Source organism: Lissotriton helveticus, chromosome 7, assembly GCF_964261635.1.
Source record: "Lissotriton helveticus chromosome 7, aLisHel1.1, whole genome shotgun sequence".
Taxonomy (NCBI): domain Eukaryota; kingdom Metazoa; phylum Chordata; class Amphibia; order Caudata; family Salamandridae; genus Lissotriton; species Lissotriton helveticus.
The window spans coordinates 1,547,789,088-1,547,814,290 of record NC_136068.1 but is presented as its reverse complement, the minus strand read 5'-3'; the positions used below and the strand labels follow the sequence as shown (position 1 = coordinate 1,547,814,290).

General features: G+C 47.9%; 1 protein-coding gene across 1 annotated transcript in view; it reads left to right on the top strand.

Moving 5' to 3' along the window:
• The window catches only part of EPS8L1 (EPS8 signaling adaptor L1), a 235,521-nt gene that overhangs the window by 157,045 nt on the left and 53,273 nt on the right, over positions 1-25,203 (top strand). The window contains exons 6-7 of the mRNA XM_078655013.1: positions 14,120-14,269; positions 15,663-15,745. Coding sequence (XP_078511139.1) covers positions 14,120-14,269; positions 15,663-15,745 — 233 coding nt within the window. The remainder of the gene's footprint in view (positions 1-14,119; positions 14,270-15,662; positions 15,746-25,203) is intronic.

The following is a 25,203-nucleotide window of genomic DNA, read 5'->3' as shown; positions in this document are numbered from 1 at the left end:
TTAGTAAGCATAGTGGGGTCAGGAAGGTGCTCCTGGGTGAGGTCAGGGAGGCGGAGGAAGCACTGAGGAAATTAGAACTGCAAAGACCTGAGCAGAGAACGGTGCAGGCGCAGCTTATTGAGGCTAAAGAGTGCGTGGCGGCGGAAACGGAAAGGTTGCGCTGCTACGACTATAAGCAATACACGGCGAGGGTTCATGATGAGGGTGACAAGGTAGGCACATTGCTGGCGAAGTTGGCGAACCCGGAACAGAGGGGGTGTTCGATTCTGAGCTTGCGGACGGAATCAGGGGATGTGGCCTATTCCCCAATATCCTTAAGCGCTTTGAGGAATATTATGGGACCCTGTACGAGAGTCGACTGGGGGTGGAGGCAGCGGAGATAGGGGACTACCTGGCGGATACTCGGTTCCCACATTTAGAAGAAGAAGATGCAAAGGCCCTGGGCGCTGCGATCACGCTGGCTGAGATTAAGGGAGCTATTGCTAAGATGGCGCGGAGGAAGACTCCCGGGGTGGATGGCTTCCCCATTGAATTTTACGCCATATATGCTGACGTCTTGGCGCCTCGGTTGTTGGTGGTTTATAATGAGGCACTAGAACGAGGCTGTTTGCCCAGCTCTATGCGTGAGGCTTTGGTAGTGCCCCTGCTGAAGCCGGGTAAGGATAGCACGGATGTGACGGCGTACAGGCCACTGTCTATGTTGACGGTGGATTATAAAATCCTGAGCCGTATCTTGGCTACTAGACTGTTGCCCCATATGATGACACTGATTCATGACGACCAGGCTGGTTTTATTCCTACCCGGAACACTTCAGCTAATATCCGTCGTTTGATACGTATCATGGGGAGTGCTTCGGACCTGGGTGACGGACCAGCGGTATTGTCGGTTGATATAGAGAAGGCGTTTGATAGCCTGGAGTGGATCTATCTGGATGTAGTCCTGGAGAGGTTCGTCGTGGGCGCCGAGTTTCGGCGCTGGACGAAAGTTCTATATGCCTCGGCCACGGCAAGGGTACGACTGGGGGCAGTGATATCAACAGCGTACCCGGTTCGGCGGGGCACGCGCCAGGGTTGTTCCCTGTCGCCGCTGTTGTTCGCGCTGGCGATCGAGCCTTTAGCGATTCGGGCCCGGACGGGTGCGATATATGGGGGGCTCGCTTGCCGGGGTGACCATCATTATATATCGCTTTATGCGGACGATCTCTTGCTGTACCTGGAAGACATGGAGGGGGCGCTGAAGATTGCAGTGGCTCTGCTGGATACATTCGGATCCATGTCGGGTCTCAGGGTGAACTGGCGTAAAACCTGTGTTTTCCCGCTGCGGGCGGACACGCCCCGACCACCTCTGCCTGAGACTCTGGTTTGGGAAGGATCCTGCTTTAAGTATTTGGGAGTGAGGATATATCATAGAGCTGAAGACTTACTGGAGGGCAACGTCGGACGCAGTATTAGAGCGCTGAGGGGCTCGGTGGCTTTTTGGGCCACGCTCCCGTTATCGGTGGTAGGCAGAGTAGTGCTGCTCAAGATGGTGGCCTTGCCGCGCCTTTTGTATTATTTTAGGACGTTACCGATATGGGTCCCGCCCTGGCTCTTTAAGGACCTACGTACCCTTATTATAGGGTTCATCTGGGGGACCGGGAGGAGAAGGGTGGCGTTGGACACCCTGTATCGGCCGAAAGATGATGGGGGAATGGCAGTGCCAGATTTTGAACTGTATTATTTGGCGGCTCAGCTGCAGACCCTCACGCAAAACGTCGCTAGGGAGTTCAGGGGCCCTGATCTGCGCAGGGGAACTGGGATACAGAGGCATATATTGTCCTATATTGTCCTGCAACAACACCTTGATGTTGGAGGCCTGACGTTAGAGGAAAAGACGTTGAGGTTGTGCTGGAATAGGAGTCAAAAGCGAGCGGGAGTGGGTCACCCTTATGCCCCGGAAATACCTCTGGGCATGTTGACGGCTCTGCCACATGGAGGGGACTGGTCGCTCCTCATGGAGTGGGAAGAGCTGGGGCTCCACATGGTGGGCGACCTGTACGCTGATGGCGAGTTGCTTCCATTCCGGGTGATACAGGACCAGTTTGGAATCCCGGCTGGGAGTTTCCTATTGCATATGGCAGTGACCGCGGCGATCAAAAAACATTGGAGGGTGGGGATCTCTGAACCAGAGACCTCGATGGCGTGCCAATATGTGGTGATGTCGGCGGGAACGGTCAAGGCGGTGACATGTTTGCACTCCCGACTGCTTCATGAAGGCATGACCCCCCTGACGTTGTTAAAAATGAAATGGGAGGAAAGCGTAGGGAAGCCCATACCTGACGCCACATGGGTACAAATCCTGAGAAGGACGTGGAGAGGTTGTAGGAATGCCCGCTTCCAGCAGATACACTACTTTGTTATACATAGGGCCTATTTAACACCTGGCAAATTACAGAGGCATTTTCATGTGCGGGGGGCGGTATGCCCGAGGTGCTTCTTAGCAGGGGCGGAACTGGATCATATGATGTGGGATTGCCCAAGGCTGGGCCTGTATTGGACAGAAGTGGGAGACCTACTGACAGGGGTGACGGATAGACAATTGACTTTTGATAAGGCTGTCTGCCTACTGCTGTGGTTCCCACACACGAAGAAAACGAAGATCACCAGTAAGTTCATAGACCTAGGACTTATCTTAGCTCAGAGAGAGATCACCTGGCACTGGAAGTCTTCGGAGGGCCCATCCAGTAGACGTTGGGCGACAGAATTAGAAAAATGGGCTAGAAGTGAAAGTATGGTCCGGCTCCAACAGGCGACCCGCAAGGATGATGAGAAGGGTCTAGAGGCAGCAAGGGCATGGGAAGGCTTAGTGTTGGCTCTGCAGGAATACCGGTCACAGGAGGCGAACCGTGAAGATGAGAACTAAGGGGGGAATCCGGGTGATGCACGTATGTATGACTGTTGTTTTATCGGCTCCTGATTGGCAAGTTTGACTCCTGCGTTTGGCTCACACCGGCGAAAACCTTAGGGAGCGGGAGGGGAGGGGGTGACGGATGAATGCTGCCGGCAGAATGTCATTGACAGCAGAATGGGTCAAGAGTTAGTGATAGAGTGGTGGGATCGCAGGCTGGAACCCGGTGGGTGGGGAGGCAGCTATAGATCCGGTTCCTTGCTCCTGCTTATAATCGGGGGAACAGAGTTCATTGTTGGGGTTAGGGGTTAGATGGGTAGGGATACAAAAGCGGATCTTCCTACCAAACCTGCTCAAATTGATGTCAAAAGTATAATCATGCTGGGATATTGTCACCTGGTTTTTGGGTGGATTGTTAGATATGGCCGCCCTACCTTCGGGATGTGGGCTTAACGGCTGTGTACATTAGTGTTTGTGACTGTCAACCAGCAATGAGCGAAAACTGATGGGATAGTTCAAATGTTTGCGTAAAGCTGACTCTGCAATAAAAATTGTTTTAACAAAAAAAAATGAAGTCACGCCCCTTGGAGGGGCGCGGCCACCCCAGTGGCCTGATGGTACTTTTGGTACTGTTATTTCGCTAGTGCGCTGTCGTGACTATACAGATTGTGTTCAAATGATCCCAAGTGGGTGATGCAGCCAGGTTAAACATCACGCCGTTGAATTCACTCCGCATAGACTCGGCATCCTTGCTCCATTGCAGAGGCGTCATGTGGCGTCTCAGCAGGAGGGCTGTACACAGCCCCAGGGCCCCTCTCCGCGGCTCAGGCTTGCTGCAATAAATCCAACATAGTTGCCTGTAAAGAAGAAGGGGAGCCTCACACAAGGATAACTTGTTCGCCACGTTTATTCTGTGCAGATAGCAGCGCGTGAAAACCTGTACTTGCAGTCTAATGAAGTCCTCGCCTGAAGCGCTTCCGGCTCAAAAGCACTTCCTCAGAGGCATTGGACAATGTTCAGTATAGCACGGCCATTTTTCAGTACCACATTTAACTTCATGAAGTCACGCCCCTTGGAGGGGCGCGGCCACCCCAGTGGCCTGATGGTACTTGTGGTACTGTTATTTTACTAGTGCGCTGTCGTGACTATACAGATTGTGTTCAAATGATCCCAAGTGGGTGATGCAGCCAGGTTAAACATCACGCCGTTGAATTCACTCCGCATAGAATCGGCATCCTTGCTCCATTGCAGAGGCGTCATGTGGCGTCTCAGCAGGAGGGCTGTACACAGCCCCAGGGCCCCTCTTCGCGGCTCAGGCTTGCCGCAATAAATCCAACATAGTTGTCTGTAAAGAAGAAGGGGAGCCTCGCACAAGGATAACTTGTTCGCCACGTTTATTCTGTGCAGACAGCAGCGCGTGAAAACCTTTACTTGCAGTCTAATGAAGTCCTCGCCTGACGCGTTTCCTGCTCAAAAGCACTTCCTCGGAGGCATTGGACAATGTTCAGTATAGCACGGCCATTTTTCAGTACCACATTTAACTTCATGAAGTCACACCCCTTGGAGAGGCGCGGCCACCCCAGTGGCCTGATGGTACTTGTGGTACTGTTATTTCGCTAGTGCGCTGTCGTGACTATACAGATTGTGTTCAAATGATCCCAAGTGGGTGATGCAGCCAGGTTAAACATCACGCCATTGAATTCACTCCGCATAGAATCTGCATCCTTGCTCCATTGCAGAGGCGTCATGTGGCGTCTCAGCAGGAGGGCTGTACACAGCCCCGGGGCCCCTCTCCGCGGCTCAGGCTTGCCGCAATAAATCCAACATAGTTGCCTGTAAAGAAGAAGGGGAGCCTCACACAAGGATAACTTGTTCGCCACGTTTATTCTGTGCAGACAGCAGCGCGTGAAAACCTGTACTTGCAGTCTAATGAAGTCCTCGCCTGACGCGTTTCCTGCTCAAAAGCACTTCCTCGGAGGCATTGGACAATGTTCAGTATAGCACGGCCATTTTTCAGTACCACATTTAACTTCATAAAGTCACGCCCCTTGGAGGGGCGCGGCCACCCCAGTGGCCTGATGGTACTTATGGTACTGTTATTTCGCTAGTGCGCTGTCGTGACTATACAGATTGTGTTCAAATGATCCCAAGTGGGTGATCCAGCCAGGTTAAACATCACGCCGTTGAATTCACTCCGCATAGAATCGGCATCCTTGCTCCATTGCAGAGGCGTCATGTGGCGTCTCAGCAGGAGGGCTGTACACAGCCCCAGGGCCCCTCTCCGCGGCTCAGGCTTGCCGCAATAAATCCAACATAGTTGCCTGTAAAGAAGAAGGGGAGCCTCACACAAGGATAACTTGTTCGCCACGTTTATTCTGTGCAGACAGCAGCGCGTGAAAACCTGTACTTGCAGTCTAATGAAGTCCTCGCCTGACGCGTTTCCTGCTCAAAAGCACTTCCTCAATAAATAAGTATATGCACTTGCAATTGAGGTCCATGTCCGTTTATTCCAGCAAGCAGGAAATAAAAAGGTGCGGAGAAATCTGAAATATATATATATATATATATATATATATATATATATATATATATATATATATATATATATATATATCGTAGACTTTCAAACTCTCACAACCTCCTCCAGGAGAGTGACGGACCCAAGATACTTTCGGCAAGATGTTTTATTTAAACCTCACTCCTCACATTGATGGCGCGTTTCGCGCAACGAGTGCCCTTGTTCACATACAGAGCGCAGTCCGCCATTACTTTTTAAAATTTGCTTAGTGCACACCCCCTCCTTCCATGTCATGTGTTAATGAAAAGGGAAAACATACATGAAACATTTAAGTAGCATATGTCTAATTCACATGGTTGATGTCATTTTTTCGTTTGTCATCATTTAAATATCCAACAAATGAAGACATAACAATTCATTACAAATGCAAATAAATAGTCAAGCAATTCACATATATATATATATATCAATCCACAGTGCCATGCAAATAGACCTGGACCTTAGCAGGGCGGCCAGTGATACTGGTGCGAGGCTTCCAGGAAAACATAAAATCCAATCCCCCTTTCCTTTCAAAGAGGCACACCGGCACCGGCTGGGTTGCAGTAAATTTATTTATTCAAGTGGAATAACACGAAGGCAAGAGGCTTCCTTATCCCAACGTTTCTGCTTGTGAAAGCCTTGGTCACGGGAGGCAGTCTCTGTTTTTTGAATTGCACCCACGTGGTCTGCTTTTAAACAGCGTGGGCCGTATTCTCTTTCAGAGTGCGCAATGGAAAACTTGAAGGCTTAAAATGAAAGAAACATTTGTATGCTCCAACTTTCTTGTATTGATGCCCTTTCCATTGCGCAAAAAATAATGTCAGCTTCATTGCACAGTTCGAAAAGTTATTTAGCCTCAAGAAAGAGAATACGGCCCACGCTGTTTAAAAGCAGACCACGTGGGTGCAATTCAAAAAACGTTGGGATAAGGAAGCCTCTTGACTTCGTGTTATTCCACTTGAATAAATGAATTTACTGCAACCCAGCCAGTGCCGGTGTGCCTCTTTGAAAGGAAAGGGGGATTGGATTTTATATATATATATATATATATATATATATATAAATATATAAAAAAAAATGCATTGTAACTATATGAGGTATATGTTACATATAAATCACATTATATACATATATTGTGTCTTCTTAATTACTTCATCTTACTGTATAAATGCTGTACCTTGCCCACCTCATCTAATCTGTAGTAAGGTGGCAATGATCTCTGGCTCAAATGCCTTTGCTTGCAATATTGGATTCTGCTGACATCGACCCCATACATCAACCTTATTAATATATATATATGTATATATATACATGAGAAGAACTCCGTTTTTAGTCCCAAGGAACCTCCGAACAGAAAAACGAATCCGGACCCAAATAGGAAATTGCAAAAATTTATTTAATCATCAAAAGTGCAGAAAAACACACACGCCGCTATGACGCGTTTCGGGACCTCGGCCCCTTGATCACATGACATGGTCTGGCAACCCACCAATCAATATAAAGTGCAAGTGCTTCGTCATCTGACCCATCAGCCTGTGGAAATAAAAAACAGACTTCAGCCTGGTTTGAGGAGAAAATATACTTCAGTATATCGTAGCTTGCTTGAATTGCTATAATGTTTACAGATCAATTGTTGGTCCTCGTTCACTCATATTGGAACATTAACATGCATAGATATAAAAAAAAAAAAAAAAAAAAAAAACAACAACATCCGAAATCTATTATTTTTGCTTTCTTTCCTACACATGTTAGCTTTAATTCCTCAGATCATGCCTATTGTGCATTCCCATTAATTAAATTGATTTGGATAAAATCAATTAAAAAGATAAATATACAATTATATAAAGCATGTTAAAATCATGACTAAAATTTATACAATCTCTTATAATCTGTGCAAATTCGCTATATACCGTGCAAATATTGCAAATGGGAAAATCACAGGTATTTTGATGAAGGAAATACATGTTGAGGGACCTTATGATCTTCAAATACCGCCCAAGTGGGCATTCTTACTCCTATTACCACTGCATCCACACTGCTGCTTTGTTATGGGATAATAACTATTTGCACTTTAAATTGCATCCTACTTTTCTAGTCATATCCAGTGAATATCATATTTGTTAAAAAAACAGATTCAAAAATTATACAAAACAAACCCATCACCATAGAATCTGTCTGTTAAGCCAACCATCGAATGTTCTTCATTATAATTTGATCGTCCTGGCACATTGCTAACCCCGAGCCCTGCATCCAATAGCCCCATCCTTTACAAATTCTGTTTACATCTCATATAAGCACGAGTGAAGGTCCTCAGTTTGGTTAAGACCATTAGGGGTCTTAGTGTTGAGCTCTAGGATGTACCGGGTCTCCAATACCCTTAAACGTGCCTCCCTATTGCCCCCTCTTCGAAGTGGTGGCACCATGTCTATAGCATAATATTGGAGACACCCAATGTTTCCATCATGGCAAGAATTTATATGTCTCGCGACTGGATAGGTCTCATCCTTATTATTGACTGCCCTTAAGTGTTGGAGAATGCGCTTGTGGACCTGCAATTTCGTGCTTCCCACATATCGCAGTCCACAAGCGCACTCCAACACATAGATCACAAAATCAGATTTGCAGGTGATTTTCTTACTTATGCTTCGAACCTCTCCACTGGAAGGAGTAGTGTAGGTAGTGCAGCTCTTCCCTATTCTGCACGCCTTACACACTGCGCATCTGATAAAGCCTTTGCTCTTTCCCAGCCAGTTGTCCTCAACTACTTCAGGACTACTACTGACCAACATGTCGCTCATGGATCTGGCTCGACTGAATGTTAATGCTGGCCTATCCGCTAGAATCCCCCCAATTACTGGATCTCCTTTGATGACCTGCCAGTTTTTGCGAACTATGTTATGTATCTCCTTGTGTTGTCGGCTGTAGGCTATTATCAACCTGGGCTGCCCAGTCTCCTTAATCTCCTGTGTATCATCTGAGGCAACATCTGGACCCTCACTATGGCCCGAGGGTTTATTAGCTCGTCTGATTGCTCCCTCCACCATGTCTCTTGAGTACCCTCTCTTATTAAATCTTTCTTTGCTTGCATTTTGGGCTCTAGTACAATTTTCCTCTGTGCTGCAGATCCTCCTGATCCTAAGCATCTCCCCATAGGGGATGCTTCGAATCAGGTGGGCTGGATGATGACTAGTGGCGTGCAGGATCGTATTGCCCGCTGTTTCCTTACGATGTAAATCTGTGACCAATTCACCATTAACAATGCTGATCTCCACATCCAGAAAAGTAACCACGGTTTTGCTAACACGACCAGTGAATCTCAGATTCAAATCATTTTTATTTATGTCTGAGATAAATAGAGATGCATCACTCTCAGACCCTCTCCATATAATGAAGAGGTCGTCAAGGAACCTATACCAAGAAACAATATTGGTGGTCATTGTCTCTTGATAGGTTCCTCCAAGGACCTGCTCCTCCCAAAGCCCCATGTGCAAGCACGCGTAACTCGGGGAGAAGCAGGCCCCCATCGCAACTCCCCTTAGCTGTTGAAACACCTGTTTTTGAAACAGAAAGTAGTTGCTTCTAAGGCAAATCTCTGTCATTTCATTGATCATATGGTTGTGTTCTAGCATGCAGGCCGGTCTTTTCTGTAGATAATGAGCTACTGCCCGCAAACCATCCACATGGTTGATACTAGTGTACAAGGATGTTACATCAAGAGTTAGTAGTAAATAATCCTCCTGCCACACAACCGTGCCAATTTTATCAAGAAAATCCCCGGTGTCTCTAATATATGAAGGTAAAGCCTTCACATGATCTTGCAGAAAGTGGTCGATATATCTAGAGGTGTTTTCAAATATCCCTTAACAAGCTGAAATTATTGGCCTGCCTGGTGGTTTCATTAGGTCCTTGTGGACTTTGGGAATCATATAGAATACAGGGATCACTGGATAATTCGATTTCAAGAATTTCTGTTCATCGCCACTTAGTAATCCCAAACTTTTCCATCTGTATAGTCTGGTGTGGTAGGTGTCCCAGGCCGTTCTGGCAGTCTTCCAATCACTCCTACAATAACAATTCCTGTCATTGAGTTGATGTAAGGCTTCCTCCATATACATTTTCTTGGGCCATAGGACAATATTGCCCCCTTTGTCTGATTGCTTGATAATTACATTTTTGTCTCCCTGTAGTTTTTTCATAAGATTGCCAAATGCATTGTTGTGTTGTTTAGTCTTGGCATCTCTGGTCAGGGATACCTGATGTAACTTCTTCAAATCTGATATTACCAGGTTGTTAAACACCTCTATATTGTCAAAGGTCAATATCGGATTGAAGGTTGATTTTGGCTTGAATTTTGTTAAGGCAGGAGCATTTGTTACCAGTTGTCCTTCCACAATAGTATCATCCAGTGTACCCCCTTCTCTATTGAGTTCATCCAAAGCCCCATATAGATCCACCTCTCCTGCTAGGCATTGGGCTGCATTCTCATTTGCCACAATCCCCATCTGTGATGGTGCGCGTGCTTTGAACTTTCTAAGTAAGAACAGCTTTTTCAATTTTAATTTTCTAATGTATTTAAAAAAGTCCATTCTAGTGCGCGCATAATTAAATGTACATGGGGGGCAATAGGTTAAACCCAATGATAACGTTCTAGTTTCACTAGGAGTCAAAACGATGTTAGACAGATTGATGATAGACATTTTGCTGCTTACTTGTGTATTTAACGACGGTTCCACCGTTTGCGTCCTCGACCCCTCTGTGGTGGATTCCCCGCGCCGCTTTGCCTCCCGACTCCGCCTCCGCCACTTGCGTTTGAGGTTGTGTTCTTGTTTACTTTTGAACCTGCATTGTGTGATCTTAGGGTCTGTCTGCGGTCGTTTCACAGGCACTCTACTTCCTGACCCAACGACCGCTTGGTAAACCCCAATGCCTCGCCACCATTCCTCTGTTCATTCTCCGATTCGCTTCCTGGTATTGAGCTTAGGTTGGATTCCGATGTGGAGGGACTATTGCCAATTTGTCCATTTTTTCCTGTCCCAACCGTTTGGGGAGTAGCCATTCCCTCTGGTGGATCGTATTTTTTGGAAAAGGTGAATATACGGCCATTCTGGTAATCCAGTTTGTCCCTCTGAAATTTGAACGTTTTTCTTCTTTTGATCACATCTTCTTCCTTAGCGAGTCTCTGTAGCATTGCCTGGCGGAGTCTCTGTTCTTGTTCTGCTTCGCCCAGTTTCTCAATCTGTTCGTTTAGCTCCGCTATTACCACTCCCAGTTTAACTCCATCACTTTCAGCATATTCGACCAGTATTCGTAACAGTCTGCTGGAATTGTCTAAATTGCAGTGGGCCCACTTCTGCAGCATCTCCGGATCAGGATTTTCAAATCTCGGGGCCAGCATTATCCTCAGTCCACGAGGGACACGTTCCACTTCTAAATAGCGGGTTAACGACTTCTTCTCCCACCATTTAGCCTGCTCCGTACGCATGGCCTTCTCTAGTCTCCTAAAGAGATCTTTCAAGGTGTTGTCCCCCGTTCCCGTTTGATTTACCTTCTTACTCGGGTTCATGTCCGTGATCGGAGTGTTATCGAACATATCGATGGCTGCTTGCTCTCGGTTTCTGACCACATCAGCGGCGGCCATGGTGTCTGCACTTTTAAATATCAGATGGATTTCTTCGCCTCAGCTTTGCGACTCGGTGATTAACAATAATCCCCTCCGCTGTGCTGATCCTGACTCCAGTCCCGATATATATTCCTCGCGGTCTCTGATCAAAAAATCCACCGACTGCTCCCAGCGTCCGTTCTACCCCAGCCGGGGGAACTGATACGCCCTGCTGGACAGTCGCGGTTCACAGGAATTTCCGCTTCTCGGGGGCTGATGCGGTTGCTCTTACCAGAGCCACTGATCCTTCCGGCAAGCCGTTAGTTTCGCTCCTTCCGCTTTGCCCTGGATACTGGAGGGGTCCGGTATACACCCAGAAGCTGTCGGTGTAGAATTATGAGAAGAACTCCGTTTTTAGTCCCAAGGAACCTCCGAACAGAAAAACGAATCCGGACCCAAATAGGAAATTGCAAAAATTTATTTAATCATCAAAAGTGCAGAAAAACACACACGCCGCCATGACGCGTTTCGGGACCTCGGCCCCTTGATCACATGACATGGTCTGGCAACCCACCAATCAATATAAAGTGCAAGTGCTTCGTCATCTGACCCATCAGCCTGTGGAAATAAAAAACAGACTTCAGCCTGGTTTGAGGAGAAAATATACTTCAGTATATCGTAGCTTGCTTGAATTGCTATTATGTTTACAGATCAATTGTTGGTCCTCGTTCACTCATATTGGAACATTAACATGCATAGATATAAAAAAAAAATAAAAAAAAACAACAACATCCGAAATCTATTATTTTTGCTTTCTTTCCTACACATGTTAGCTTTAATTCCTCAGATCATGCCTATTGTGCATTCCCTATTGTGCATATACATATATATATACACACACACATACATATATATATATATATATATATATATATATATATATATATATATATATATATATATATTTGCGAAATCTGAGGCCGTTGTGGTGCCAAAATGCCATGAAAGCCAAACCTAAATATTAGATAGAAACTCATACCTTTGTGAGCCTCTACATACCTGAAGGCTGACGCGGTGCAGCCTCTCCTCTCTACTATTATCTACCAGTGTCACTCTTGACATGTTGACTTCCCGCCACTCCTTGCCCAGGCATGCCGCTCGAAGGACGCAGTCCTCCACAGTGGTACTCTTGTGCGCACCACCAAGGTCACACGCAAGGTAGGAGTTGGGCAGGGACCAGATAGGATTGCAGGGGACAGTCGGGAACCACCCAAAGATAAGGGGGCCACTCCTGCTAACCTTGTTTGTCGTGCCAGGAGCCAAGGTCTTCCATTCACCAGTCTCTCGCTCCACCCCACCCTCATTACCTCAGACTGCGCATTCAGATAAAACGCTGTAGCCTACACAACTTGATTGACTGGTTTCCTGTAAGGGTGTAACAAAGCCTGGCTTACAAGTATTCAGCTGGCCTGGAACCTCGCCAAAGTTCACATATTCGGTTTCAACTTATCTTATCTTAAGTTAGATCTGGTGGTCTCCAAATATAGGTAGAGAATTAAAAAAAACTGTGTGCCAAAATTTTTCATTTTACGCTTTGAAATTAAAGGATTGCTGCCCATTCAGTACTAACACACACTCACTGGTTCATAAAAATATGTGGCACACGGTAGGTACAGAAATGCATTGTTAACAAATATTTGCGTTGGTTTTGTTAAGTATCCATCAGGCAGAGCTTGCTTTGCTAAGATAGTGTCCTGGGCGAAGGGAAATTTGGCACAATTTGTAGATGGTAGTGAATTAAATTATGCAGCAGGGGGACCCTTTGTGTTCAGGGTTAGTCCCTGGCTGAGCTGTGACTGGCCTCTGAACACAAACATCTCCAGACCTCCCTACCCTCAGAAGTCAGGCTTCAAAACCTTTACCCTAGGGGCCTGATTATGATGTTGGTCGGACCACCACCAAAAGTGGCAGTCCGTCCAACAATCGGATTACATTCCATGCGGTCGGACCCCAAACTGCCAGAAGACCGCCGCCTCCGACAGTATCAGTAATCCGAGGCCGGCACTGCCATCGGTATTACGATGTCCCTTTCCGATAGCCTTTCATGTAGGAAAGACCACCATGAAAAGGCTGTAGAAAACGGATTTTGGAGTCCCCAAATAGGGGCCCCTTCCGTCGTAGGCCAGGGGCACATGTAGTGCCCCCAAGCACCTCTATGCACAGGTGAACAACCTTTACAACGCAACTTTTACCACTCAGTGCCTTTACGATGCAACTTTTACAACGCAAACCATTACAACGCATTGCGCTGGGAGGCGCTCTAGGATAGGGAATAGGTTTAATGTACTATCCAACACCTTCCCTACTATCCACGGGGTTGGAGTTGGAATAGTAAATTAAACTATTCACTATCCAGCGCCCAAAAGCATTATGCGTTGTAAAGGTATTCGTTGTAAATACCACGTTGTAAAGTCATGCGATGTAAAAGCATGCGTTGTAATGTCATACATCCCTATGCACAGTGTGCCATGCACCAAATGGTGCATGGCACACGGTGCATGGACGTGCTCCTTTACACTGCGGCTTGTGCTGCTGCTTTTCCTGGGCCGCCGTGTGAAGGAGCACTTTCCGACCGCCACCCCAGCAGTCACATCCTAATGCGGAGGTCGGATCACCGACTACTATCAAAATAAGGCCCCAGGTCTTTACTACCCGGAAGAACCCTACCCCCTGATTCTTTTACCAAAATATAGACATATTTTGTGTAACCTTTAAGATTTATTACTGTATTATAAAAAATGATATACATTTCAACAAACTGGTGTTAATAAACATGTTCCAATTAAAAACAAAACGATAGTCTAAGTCCAATAAATATTAAAGCCATGTAAAACAAAAAATAAACAGTAGCTTCTTGTCGTTCAACAGTGTCGCCATCGCACCTCAATGGTATTCGAGGTTTGAAAGTGTAACTCACAGCCACAGATGTATTCTGTATTTATTATGTGCCGTGGACTGTTCAGTTTTGAGGTGTGCTATGTGTAAATAGTGAATACTCTTATTATTATTCCCACAGGACGAGCTAGAAGAGTACTCGCTGTCGGCAATCCAGCGCTGCGAAACCGTCCTGCCGGCCGGGAGGCCGCGCTCCCTTCTGGTCCTCGTGTGCCAGGACCACTACCAGCAGCAGCCTGATGTGCACTTTTTCCAGTGTGACCAAGTGGGGGTGAGAGAAGTGTAAGATGTATCTGTTGGGAAGGGGGGAAGAGGGTACATCTCTGTGAAATTGGAAGGGGGAGTATGTCTGGCCTATGGGGAAAGCTCCAGAGAGGTCAGCCGCTCTGGATGGTCGTTAGTACTCAGATAAATTATGTCCTGTCATAGGTGCAGGTGTGTCTGATATATGAATGACCTCAAAAAGGAAGGTTGACCACTAACCCAAAGGTCAAATGTTCGATGGGCTGCCTTCAGGGATCACAGCCTTCCCATATAGGGATTCAAAATCACACGTGATCACCAACCCACCTTCTTTCTTTTAACAAGCTAATGGTTCATTCAGCAGACACACGCTTTAGTAGCATGACTAAAGTAAAAAATATTTTAAAAGATTTTATTTGGACATGAAACGGATTGTGCTGTAGTGAGCTATCCTCACAGTCACCCATGCAAATGGCTGTCTCACAGTGGGGTGTTTGGAAGCAGATATTGTATGAGATTTGGAAATGGGTGTGAGCTAAATTCAATGGTTGACTCCAGTTGGCAATCCATCCCCCCCCAGACGCAGCACTCTTTGCAGGTACAGCCGCTAGCACCACCTCATCTGTACCCAACCAGATATTAAAACAATTGTAGTTCCAGATCATCAGGTAAAGGTCCTTCACATCAAAGATACCAGTCAATCCATAGCTCAGGCGATCGTAACATCACACAATGTCTGAGGGAGCACCTTTGTAGGACACTAGCGAGAAGATCCTCTTGTTTCCTGGGCTGATGAATTATACCACCAGGAAGACAGCAAGCACAGGAGAAGGATTGTAGTGTAGGGGGATAACATTAACAACGATTAGAACATTGGAATGTTGGGAGCTCCATCGAAAACAGTGGGGTGCTCCGGGCTTCCTATGGACGGTAGAAGCCAGGAGCATCAACTTTCCAATGTTTAACAAAGGCCTCACGGAGCCCGAGTGGATTTCAACCCCTTAAGCTCCGTGAGGCTTTTGTTTTACAAATAAGAACATTCCACTCCTAGAGGGCAGAATGTTCGAATTGCCGTAGAGCCCTCCATAGCGGGCTCTACCGGCCATTAAAGGCCCGCCCATTGTTAAAGGACTGCGCCGAACATTGGAGTGGGCCTTTAATGGTTTGCAGAGCTTGCTACGTTGGGCTCTAAGGCCTTAATAAAGAGTCTCTTTTCATATAGAGGTACTGACCTGAGTGCCAGGGGCTTTGTAGCAGTGCATATCTCCCTTCTCCGGACTTGCTTCCAGGCCCCGGGGCTCCTACAGACATAGACTAGACAAGCCCTACCTGGTTGTTCCCTGCCTGTTCTGCTGCTTTACAGCTGTATATTCGATCGTGCGGAAATATTGTTCTCTTGTGTCCCTCTCTCCCATAACCAGGCGGAGCTGATAAAAGAGGATATCAACAGTGCTGTGATGGACCTCAAAAGTGGACAGAACCTGAAGAGACCAGAGGCCCTCAGGTGAGAGATGGATCAGGATGGACCCCTCGGGGAAGATCAGGCAGTGTCGAGAAGGACAAAGAAGAAATTATTCCCTACAGGTTCCCATTTGTGAAATACAGTCACCACCCAGAATGCACAATACCAATCTGATTTCAGTTTAAAGCAAAACAGACCTGACTCCTGTTTAGAAGAAAACAGATTCAATCCCTTTTAGAATAAATAGATCTGTCATCAGTTTAGTACAAAAGAGATCCATGTTTTAGAGCAAAATTGATGTTCTTCTAGTTTAAAATAAAAACAGATCTCATTCCATGTTATAACAAAAACAGATCAAAATTATGGCCCTATTTTGATGTCGGGCGGACCGCCACAGACAGGTCGCCGGTGTCAGTCCGCCGGACATCCCGACCATTGGTCCAACCGCTGGATTACTATACCGGCAATCGGAGCAGTAATGTTGGGGCTTAAGACCGCCACTTCCGACAAGCTCTAGGAGCCCGACCGGGCTGCGGTCGGACTTTAATCCCTACAATGGAGGAGAGCATGCGGGCAGGCAACACCATAGGTATTAGGATGTCCCTTTCCGACTCTTTTTGTGGCGGTCTCACTGCCATGAAAAGTCAGACGGAACAGACTTTGGGGGCCCCAAGCAGGGCCCCTTACCCTGTGAGCAACAGCTAAGTGGCCAGGGGGGCAGATGTGGTGACCCCCACACATCCATGCACTGTGTGCCAAGCATCACATGGGGCCTAGCACACGCTGCATGGATGTTTATAAAGTGTCTTTTTCTACTGTGGTTTGTACTGATGACCTTTTCTGGGCCGCAGCAGGACCCGCAGTAAAAAAGGCGTTTCATGACCACCTACATAGCAGTCATATTGTAATAGGGCCGGCAGGACTGCCAACACATTGTGCCTGCGACGATGGCATCGTAATCAGGCCCTACATTTCGCACAAATCCCCCAGACTCAAATTTACAACAAAAATATTCAGTTTTATCAACACATGAACAGCAGACTCCAGTTTGGAACATAACAGGTGTTGCTCCAATTTAGAATTTAGCAAAGTCTAACTTAATTTTATAACTAAACAGAACCACTCTACTTTATAATAAAACCGATCTGACAACAATTTGGAACAAACTATAAGTGATACCCGTGTACAACAAAACCTGTCTATTAGAAAAGCATCATGCAACTCATAAGACACTCCTCGAGCCGCTTGAAATGGAAGGCTGCCATAATTCCCATCACATCTCTTTTATCATGTTCAGAACAAAGCAGTTCTGGCACCAGTTTGGGTGGGAATTCCGTTTAGAATAAAACAAGCCAGTCTGCAGAGAGCAAAATGTTGTCTGCCTCCATATTGGTACAAAATGGACACAAGTCTACAACTAAACACATAGAAAACACGTTTCACTCAAAGGAAACAGATCTAACTCCAATAACAAAGCAGACCAACACATGTTAAGAATAAAAAATACCTCATTTATATTTCGGGAATACAGACCAGCATCCTGTGAAGAAGCCAACGCACCATGACCTCTGTTAGAACACATCTGACCAAATATAACACAACCAGATTCACTTTTAAAAAACATATTTCTCATTTGAGTTTGGGAGACATAAAACAGATGGTGTAGAAAGATAAATGTAACCTGACATCCATTTAATAACAAAGTAGATTTAACTAAGTTTTTTCAGGTTTTTAAAAACATTTTTAGTTTCTTTTTTTTTTTAAATATCTGTTAAAACGGGTGATACTGGAACGTTTTACCATAAACTCTAATCCGTGAAACCAGGAGAGTATAGGAAAAAAGATTGGGTTCTGAGTAGACGAAAGCAGAGGAATACGCCAGAAATGCTGTCAAGAGAGCGTGACCTCGACTTTAGGAGACCAGTTGCTACAAGAGGTGCCCATTGGGCGGCGAGGAATTGACGAGGAGGCTAGGATGGTCGCCTCACTCCATGTCATCATGGACATTTTCTGCAGGCCTGGGTTTTTAACTTACAAATCATTGTCACAGGTGTGTTAGTATATTTAGTTCAAAGCAAACCACAACTGTAACTCGAAAAATACATTAGATTATCCAATGAAAGCTCACGTTGCTCAAAGTGAGATGATAGCACAAGGAGACAGAGTTTGGTCATGAAGAGAGGTGGTCGCGCCAAGTGCAGGTGGAAGGGGGGCATGGTGGTAAATAAGAGGGTACTCAAAGTTTCCAAATCACAGTTTCATCGGGGACATTCAGGGCTTTAGGTGAGCCGGGTCTCACCGGTGTTGAGCACCAGCAGTTTTTTAAAGGGGTCCTCAAAGCGGGCATCCATCGGGCTCTGTTTTGTGCCCTGGCACAGGTGGTCCGTTTTTGTCTGGACTGCAGTAACAGCAGGCACATGGATGTGCGCGTGCTCACACTGCTCACTTCTCACTAGTGGAAAAGTTACGGCATGACGTCATGCCAGGTGAGTGTTTTAGGGTACGGAAAATCCTTTAGAGAGTCATTTTCTCTCTGGATTTCCCTTCTCTTTTTGAAACTCAGGAGCAGCAACATTGTCACCAGGGCTTTAAGGGGAAGCTTCTTCAATATTACACAGAAACGCCGAGGGCTTACCGGCGTCTTCCCACGTTTGCAGTCAAGTGTTGCTGTAGCCGCCTTCAGTTCAGTTCAAGCAACTGCTAGCCGCACCCGCTGCGCGGGTGCCGCGTCGCAGTTTGGCTGAGCAAGGCTGTTGGGAGCACGTTTGCTCACAGCCCCTAGGAAGGTCATCTGGGAGCAGGGTCGCGCTCTATCCACCAGCGCCGCCGGTGCCGCTGCAGTGACTCAACTAACCAGGAGTCCCTGCGCCACGGCACACCTGCAGACCGATTGCCCCTCCCACCAATCGCTCAGAGGAAGAAAAGGAAGCTGATTCCCCTTTCCCAGCGGGACACAGAAACGCCGAGGGCTTACCGGCGTCTTCCCACGTTTGCAGTCAAGTGTTGCTGTAGCCGCCTTCAGTTCAAGCAACAGCTAGCCGCACCCGCTGCGCGGGTGCCGCGTCGCAGTTTGGCTGAGCAAGGCTGTTGGGAGCACGTTTGCTCACAGCCCCTAGGAAGGTCATCTGGGAGCAGGGTCGCGCTCTATCCACCAGCGCCGCCGGTGCCGCTGCAGGGACTCAACTAACCAGGAGTCCCTGCGCCACGGCACACCTGCAGACCGATTGCCCCTCCCACCAATCGCTCAGAGGAAGAAAAGGAAGCTGATTCCCCTTTCCCAGCGGGACACAGAAACGCCGAGGGCTTACCGGCGTCTTCCCACGTTTGCAGTCAAGTGTTGCTGTAGCCGCCTTCAGTTCAAGCAACAGCTAGCCGCACCCGCTGCGCGGGTGCCGCGTCGCAGTTTGGCTGAGCAAGGCTGTTGGGAGCACGTTTGCTCACAGCCCCTAGGAAGGTCATCTGGGAGCAGGGTCGCGCTCTATCCACCAGCGCCGCCGGTGCCGCTGCAGGGACTCAACTAACCAGGAGTCCCTGCGCCACGGCACACCTGCAGACCGATTGCCCCTCCCACCAATCGCTCAGAGGAAGAAAAGGAAGCTGATTCCCCTTTCCCAGCGGGAGACAGAAACGCCGAGGGCTTACCGGCGTCTTCCCACGTTTGCAGTCAAGTGTTGCTGTAGCCGCCTTCAGTTCAAGCAACAGCTAGCCGCACCCGCTGCGCGGGTGCCGCGTCGCAGTTTGGCTGAGCAAGGCTGTTGGGAGCACGTTTGCTCACAGCCCCTAGGAAGGTCATCTGGGAGCAGGGTCGCGCTCTATCCACCAGCGCCGCCGGTGCCGCTGCAGGGACTCAACTAACCAGGAGTCCCTGCGCCACGGCACACCTGCAGACCGATTGCCCCTCCCACCAATCGCTCAGAGGAAGAAAAGGAAGCTGATTCCCCTTTCCCAGCGGGACACAGAAACGCCGAGGGCTTACCGGCGTCTTCCCACGTTTGCAGTCAAGTGTTGCTGTAGCCGCCTTCAGTTCAAGCAACAGCTAGCCGCACCCGCTGCGCGGGTGCCGCGTCGCAGTTTGGCTGAGCAAGGCTGTTGGGAGCACGTTTGCTCACAGCCCCTAGGAAGGTCATCTGGGAGCAGGGTCGCGCTCTATCCACCAGCGCCGCCGGTGCCGCTGCAGGGACTCAACTAACCAGGAGTCCCTGCGCCACGGCACACCTGCAGACCGATTGCCCCTCCCACCAATCGAATCACGCCCCATAAAGGAACGCCCCTTCCCCGCTGTGCGGGAGCACGCGGGAGCACCGCGGGAGAAGCCCGGGACAAGGGCGGGACCATCTCAGGCCATCAGGGGCCAGACGAGGCCGGGCCGGGCCACATCTCTTGGCTACGTAAAGTGGGCATCCAGTCAACGGGACAATGGCTTCAGGTACTCGATCCTGTAAAACGAAGAAATCTGCAGGAGACGTTGTTTTAGGTACTATGGACCAATTCATAACTCGAGCAGTTTCCATAGTCGAAAAGGAGATAATCCTGGCTGAACGAAGATTATCCCGGGATTCTATGAGTATGTCCAACAGGCGCTCATCTCTGGGCGCCATTGCCCTAGCTGCTAGCCCTGAACATATTTCCCCAACTCCTTTGGTAATAATAGATTCCCCAACATGTGATGAGAGAGTGAGCCGGATTAGGGCTAGTTTGGAAAGGGTATCTACCACCGCACCAAGTATTGTACTTGACCCGACACACTCCAACTCCTCCGTCCAAACTAACCCTTCGCCGGGGGGGCAAACCCTGAATTGCAATCCTGAAACCCATGTAGTCTCTAGTCCCCCGATGCTATCTAGGGAAGCCATGAACTCCTCACTCACTGTAGCACACACTGTAGTACACACCGAAGCCTGTACTCCCAGAGTAGTAGCACACCAAACCATACCCGCAGGGAATCTAGTCTTAGGCTCTGTCCCACAAAAGAAGAGAAAGCGTCCCGCTAGCCCCCGTAGGGGAGGCTCTCTAAAGCCCTACAGCAAAGTAAGTAGGAACATTGTATCCAAAGGGAGTACCAGTTCGAATCAGGTTCCTTACTCAAAACCATACGCGACCCTCACCGGAGAATCTCCATTGGAAGGCATTCCCGGTCAAATGGCTCCTATAGATACCAGCATTTCCCTCAAGTTGAGAGCATAATTAAGTCTGTGGTGATGCCCCTGGTAGATAAGATCGATGGCCTCACACGCAAACTAGCCTCACTTGAACAGTCAATGCTGGACAACTTTTACGCGGTGAAATCATTAGTCAAATTTCACGCTAAGGCCCAGGTTGAAGAAAATGGCGGGCTAAGGAGTGGTGCTGTTCTTTTAGTTCCCTCTGTCACCATAGCCCACCCTGAGCCCACACCCTGCCTAAAGTCGCCCGGCCTGGGAAAGGCACCCCAACCGCAGCATCCCAAAAGCGGAACCACACCCTCACTACTAACTCTTACTCTTGAGTCTAGTCTGGCCCGACCAAGGAACAAAGCTAGTACCCAGGCACCCAAGGCGCTGAAGTTTAATTTTGCTGCAAATCCCAAGCCTATAGTGCCAAACCCCAAGGTACCAGGAAGCACAGTGAGCGCTAAGAAGGGTGATACAACCCCATCCCTCCCAACTCCCGCCAAACAGGCTGTGCCCAAACCTCCAGCAAAAACCACGGTAAAATCCCCGGCTAAAGACAGGGGAAGAAGGCACACGCCAAATGCTAGCCTTCCCCCTGGTTGTAAGCCTTATGTGGTAATTTTAACGGGGGTCCCTGAGCTTGAAGAGGGTTCTTGTGAGTTATATTCTGACCTTAAACACAAGACGCTCTCCTGGCTCAAAGCTAATAGACCCCTCCCAGGGCATATCGATGGCAGAATAGCTTTTGTTCGACGTGTGGGTTGGATTGGTAACAGACGTAAGGATCTTACCGGGGACTGCGTGTTGATCAATTTCAACGACCCCAGAGCAGCAGGTACGATCTGTAGTCAGCAGTCGCATTACAATTTCTGCGACATTCAAACTAGGGATCTGGGGTACTTTTATCACCCCCCTCCTCTAATGGGGCCCAGAAAATCTTTACAAGATGAGGGTAGAGGAGCATGGTTCCCTCGTTATCCATTATTGGACCCCAGAGCAAGGGTATGGACACCTACTCAAGCAGCCCCCCCACAGGGTTGGGGTTGGTGACTTGGTAATTTAGTGGCAACAAAAGCCCCCCTTCCTGGGGTCAATACTCCACGCGCAATTGGGCGGGCTCCCTTGTCCAATATTTCTGTGCCCCAATCCCCGTCTAATCCAATTATGCCCTCTCTCTCAGGCGATGGGTCTGAGAATATTGAGTTAGTGGATGGAGCACGGACTCCCGGTACACAGGGTGGGAATGCAGGATGCGTTGAGCCCCTGCATCATGCATCCCTGAAAGCCATTAGTTGGAATGTGGCAGGCTTAAACAGTAAGATAGATGTCCCGGACTGGGTGGCGCTCATTGAACCCCATTCAGTCTGCGCATTCCAAGAGACGTGGTGCGTAGAACCAAGGCACAGAGTGGGCCATGCCACCTTCTTTGTCCCGGCAGATATTCCAGCATCGGGAAGAGGTCGCCCCTATGGAGGTCTCTTAGTTTGGGTAGATATCTCCCTGGGATGGAGGGTACACCATCATCCCCAAAAATCTCCAGACTTGATGCACCTCACTGTAACATGCCCGAGGAAAGCTGAAAAACTGGAGATTATTATTATCTACACACGAGGGGCCTCTGGGAGAGCGTTGTCACCAACTCTCTCGGACTTGGAGGTAGTCTTGGGTGAGTGTAATAGCGATTCGTTAATTATGGTCATGGGGGACTTTAATTGTACATTCGAGCCCCTGTTGCCCGACGAATCCCTGGACTTATATGATGAAGATTCAAGGAGAGGTGTTCCGTCACTTGATCTTCCAATCATAAATAGTTGGACTCCGAGAATTATCCAGCTAAATTCTCTCACACTTGAGCACGGCCTGAGAGCAGCCAACGGGAGGACACGCTCAGACCTAGCGGGGGCACACACATATAATAGGGTTGGTCATTCATCCAGGATAGATTATATTCTTTTAAATTTCTCTTTGTGGGCTCACATTAAAGATATGATAGTTCTACCATCCTTGGATAGTGACCATAATGCACTCTCCTTGTCCCTATTATATTGGTGGATGGAGATTCACCCTGCTTGTGGAAACCAGGATATACCAGCGTCTGGGCCATTGGGAGGGTTGGTTCCATCAAACTGCCTAAGACGCTTGAAATGGGACAAAGTGGCAATAGATGAAGAGAAACTTTCATGCATCAGAGCTGTTACTTCTACAGCCTGTGCCACCTTCGAAAATGAGCCTGTCAGCCCAAATCGGATTACAGCAATGTTTAGTGAGATCTCGCTGTTAATTGGGGACCTATTTAAGACCAAAGTAAAAAAGGGAAATACCAACCGGGATATGAGGCAGGGCAAACCGGGTTGGTATTCGAAGGAGTGCCGTGTTAGAAAGAGAGCACTGATATTGGCTGTAAAAAGTGGAGATGCAATCTTAATAGCCACCAAACGTAAAAGTTATAAAGCGGAGCTTAAAACAGCAAGGAGAGACTGGGAAGATGATTTTTGGCAGGAACTCCGTATCGCCAGTGGTGGAAAAAACGCAAAAGGGTTCTGGGACTTAATTCGCAAGAAAAACAGACCCCTAGATACAGTCATCACTTGTAACATAACTGAGGATCTCTGGTACTCACATTTTTCGAAACTGTATACAGCACCAGTAGCTGAAGCGATGGATTTCGCATTACCACAGATCCCTCGAGGTGATGCGAGTTATGATGAAAGTCTGTTTACCAAGAAAGAAGCGGAAGGTGCTATAAAATCTCTCGCCCCGCGCAAGGCGGCTGGTCCCGATGGGCTTCCGGGCGACCTGCTTCGTGCAGACTTAGGCGATTGGAGTATGTTAATCTCATCAGTACTGAACGCTGCCATGGCGGGTGCTCCACTGCCCGCCTCTTGGATGGCCGCCGAAGTGGTCCCTCTGCACAAAAAAGGCTCAAGAGAAGACCCTGCGAACTACAGGCCGATTAGCCTGATAGATTGTTCGCAAAAAGTAGCAGGCAAGGTCCTCCTAACCAGAGTACAGCAGTGGGCAGATGAAAACAGGATACTTTCGGATCTCCAAGCAGGGTTCCGAACTGGTACAGGAACAATCGAACAATCGTTAAGGCTATTCATGATTTACTGGAAGGTCGTCACGATTGGGAAGGGCACTTTATATCTTGCCTTCATCGACCTCCGGACGGCCTTCGACTTGGTTCCCCAGAAATAACTTATGGAAGGTTCTTAGTGATCTTGGCCTGCCACCTTACCTGCTCTACTTGATCATGAAGTTCCATGAAAAAAACTATGCCCAAATTCGCTGGGGACCGAATGGTCAAAAGACCTCAAGAATAGATGTGAATAGAGGCGTGCGGCAAGGGTGCGTTCTTGCCCCAACACTCTTTTCGCTCTATGTTAACGGGGTGGTGGACCACCTGTCAAGGATATCAGCAGATGCACCTCGCTTGGCAGGTCGCTTAATTCCCACCCTGCTTTTTGCGGACGATACTTTGCTTCTGTCAAAATCGCCAATGGGCCTACAACAGCTTCTCTCTGGTTTTGATGATTTTTGCAAACAAAGAGGACTTTGTATAAACACAGACAAAACAAAGTATCTTATCTTGAATCCCCCGCAAAAACTTGGCCCTCCACCAACACTGGGCTCGGTTGCTCTGGATAGGACCAAGACTTTCGATTATCTGGGTATCCGGCTGGTAGATTCTATGAAATGGGACCAGCACCTGACCAAAATGCTGCTAAATTTGAAAAGAGTAACCGGGACCCTGCTGAAAGAGCAGAGAGCTGCCTCAACTAAACCTATAGCTGCAGTTTTGGACATTTACTCGGCCAGAGGAGTAAGCGCCGCTCTGTATGGGGCGGAACTTTGGGGAATGTCAAACTCGAAAGATCTTACTCGAGCTGAGAACACCTTCTTGAGAAGCTTGATGTCCCTTGGTCCCTCTGTCCCCATCTTGCCACTGCAATTGGACATGGGCTGTCGGGCGATTGAAGATCTAGCAAAGCTACGCCCTTTACTTTTGTGGGCCCGCATCTGGAGAGTCCCTGAGCTCTCAAGTTATGCGGATGGCCTGCGGGAGATAATGAGATCGACAGGTTGGGCGAAAATAAAGTGGCTAACGGATATCAAAGCACTACTCACCAATTTGGGGCTGGAAGAAGCATGGCACCAACAGTCAGCCCCGCCCAAATCAACGATAAAACAGCTTTATTGGAATTGGGTGGTAAGTAGAAGGAACTCTTCTGTCTCGATTTGTAAGTCGACCAGAAATTTTATGGAGTCCAAAGATGTCCCCATTAGAGAACCGTATCTGGACATTATCTCAGCCCCTTGGGAAAGATCCCTGTATTTTAAATTTAGAAT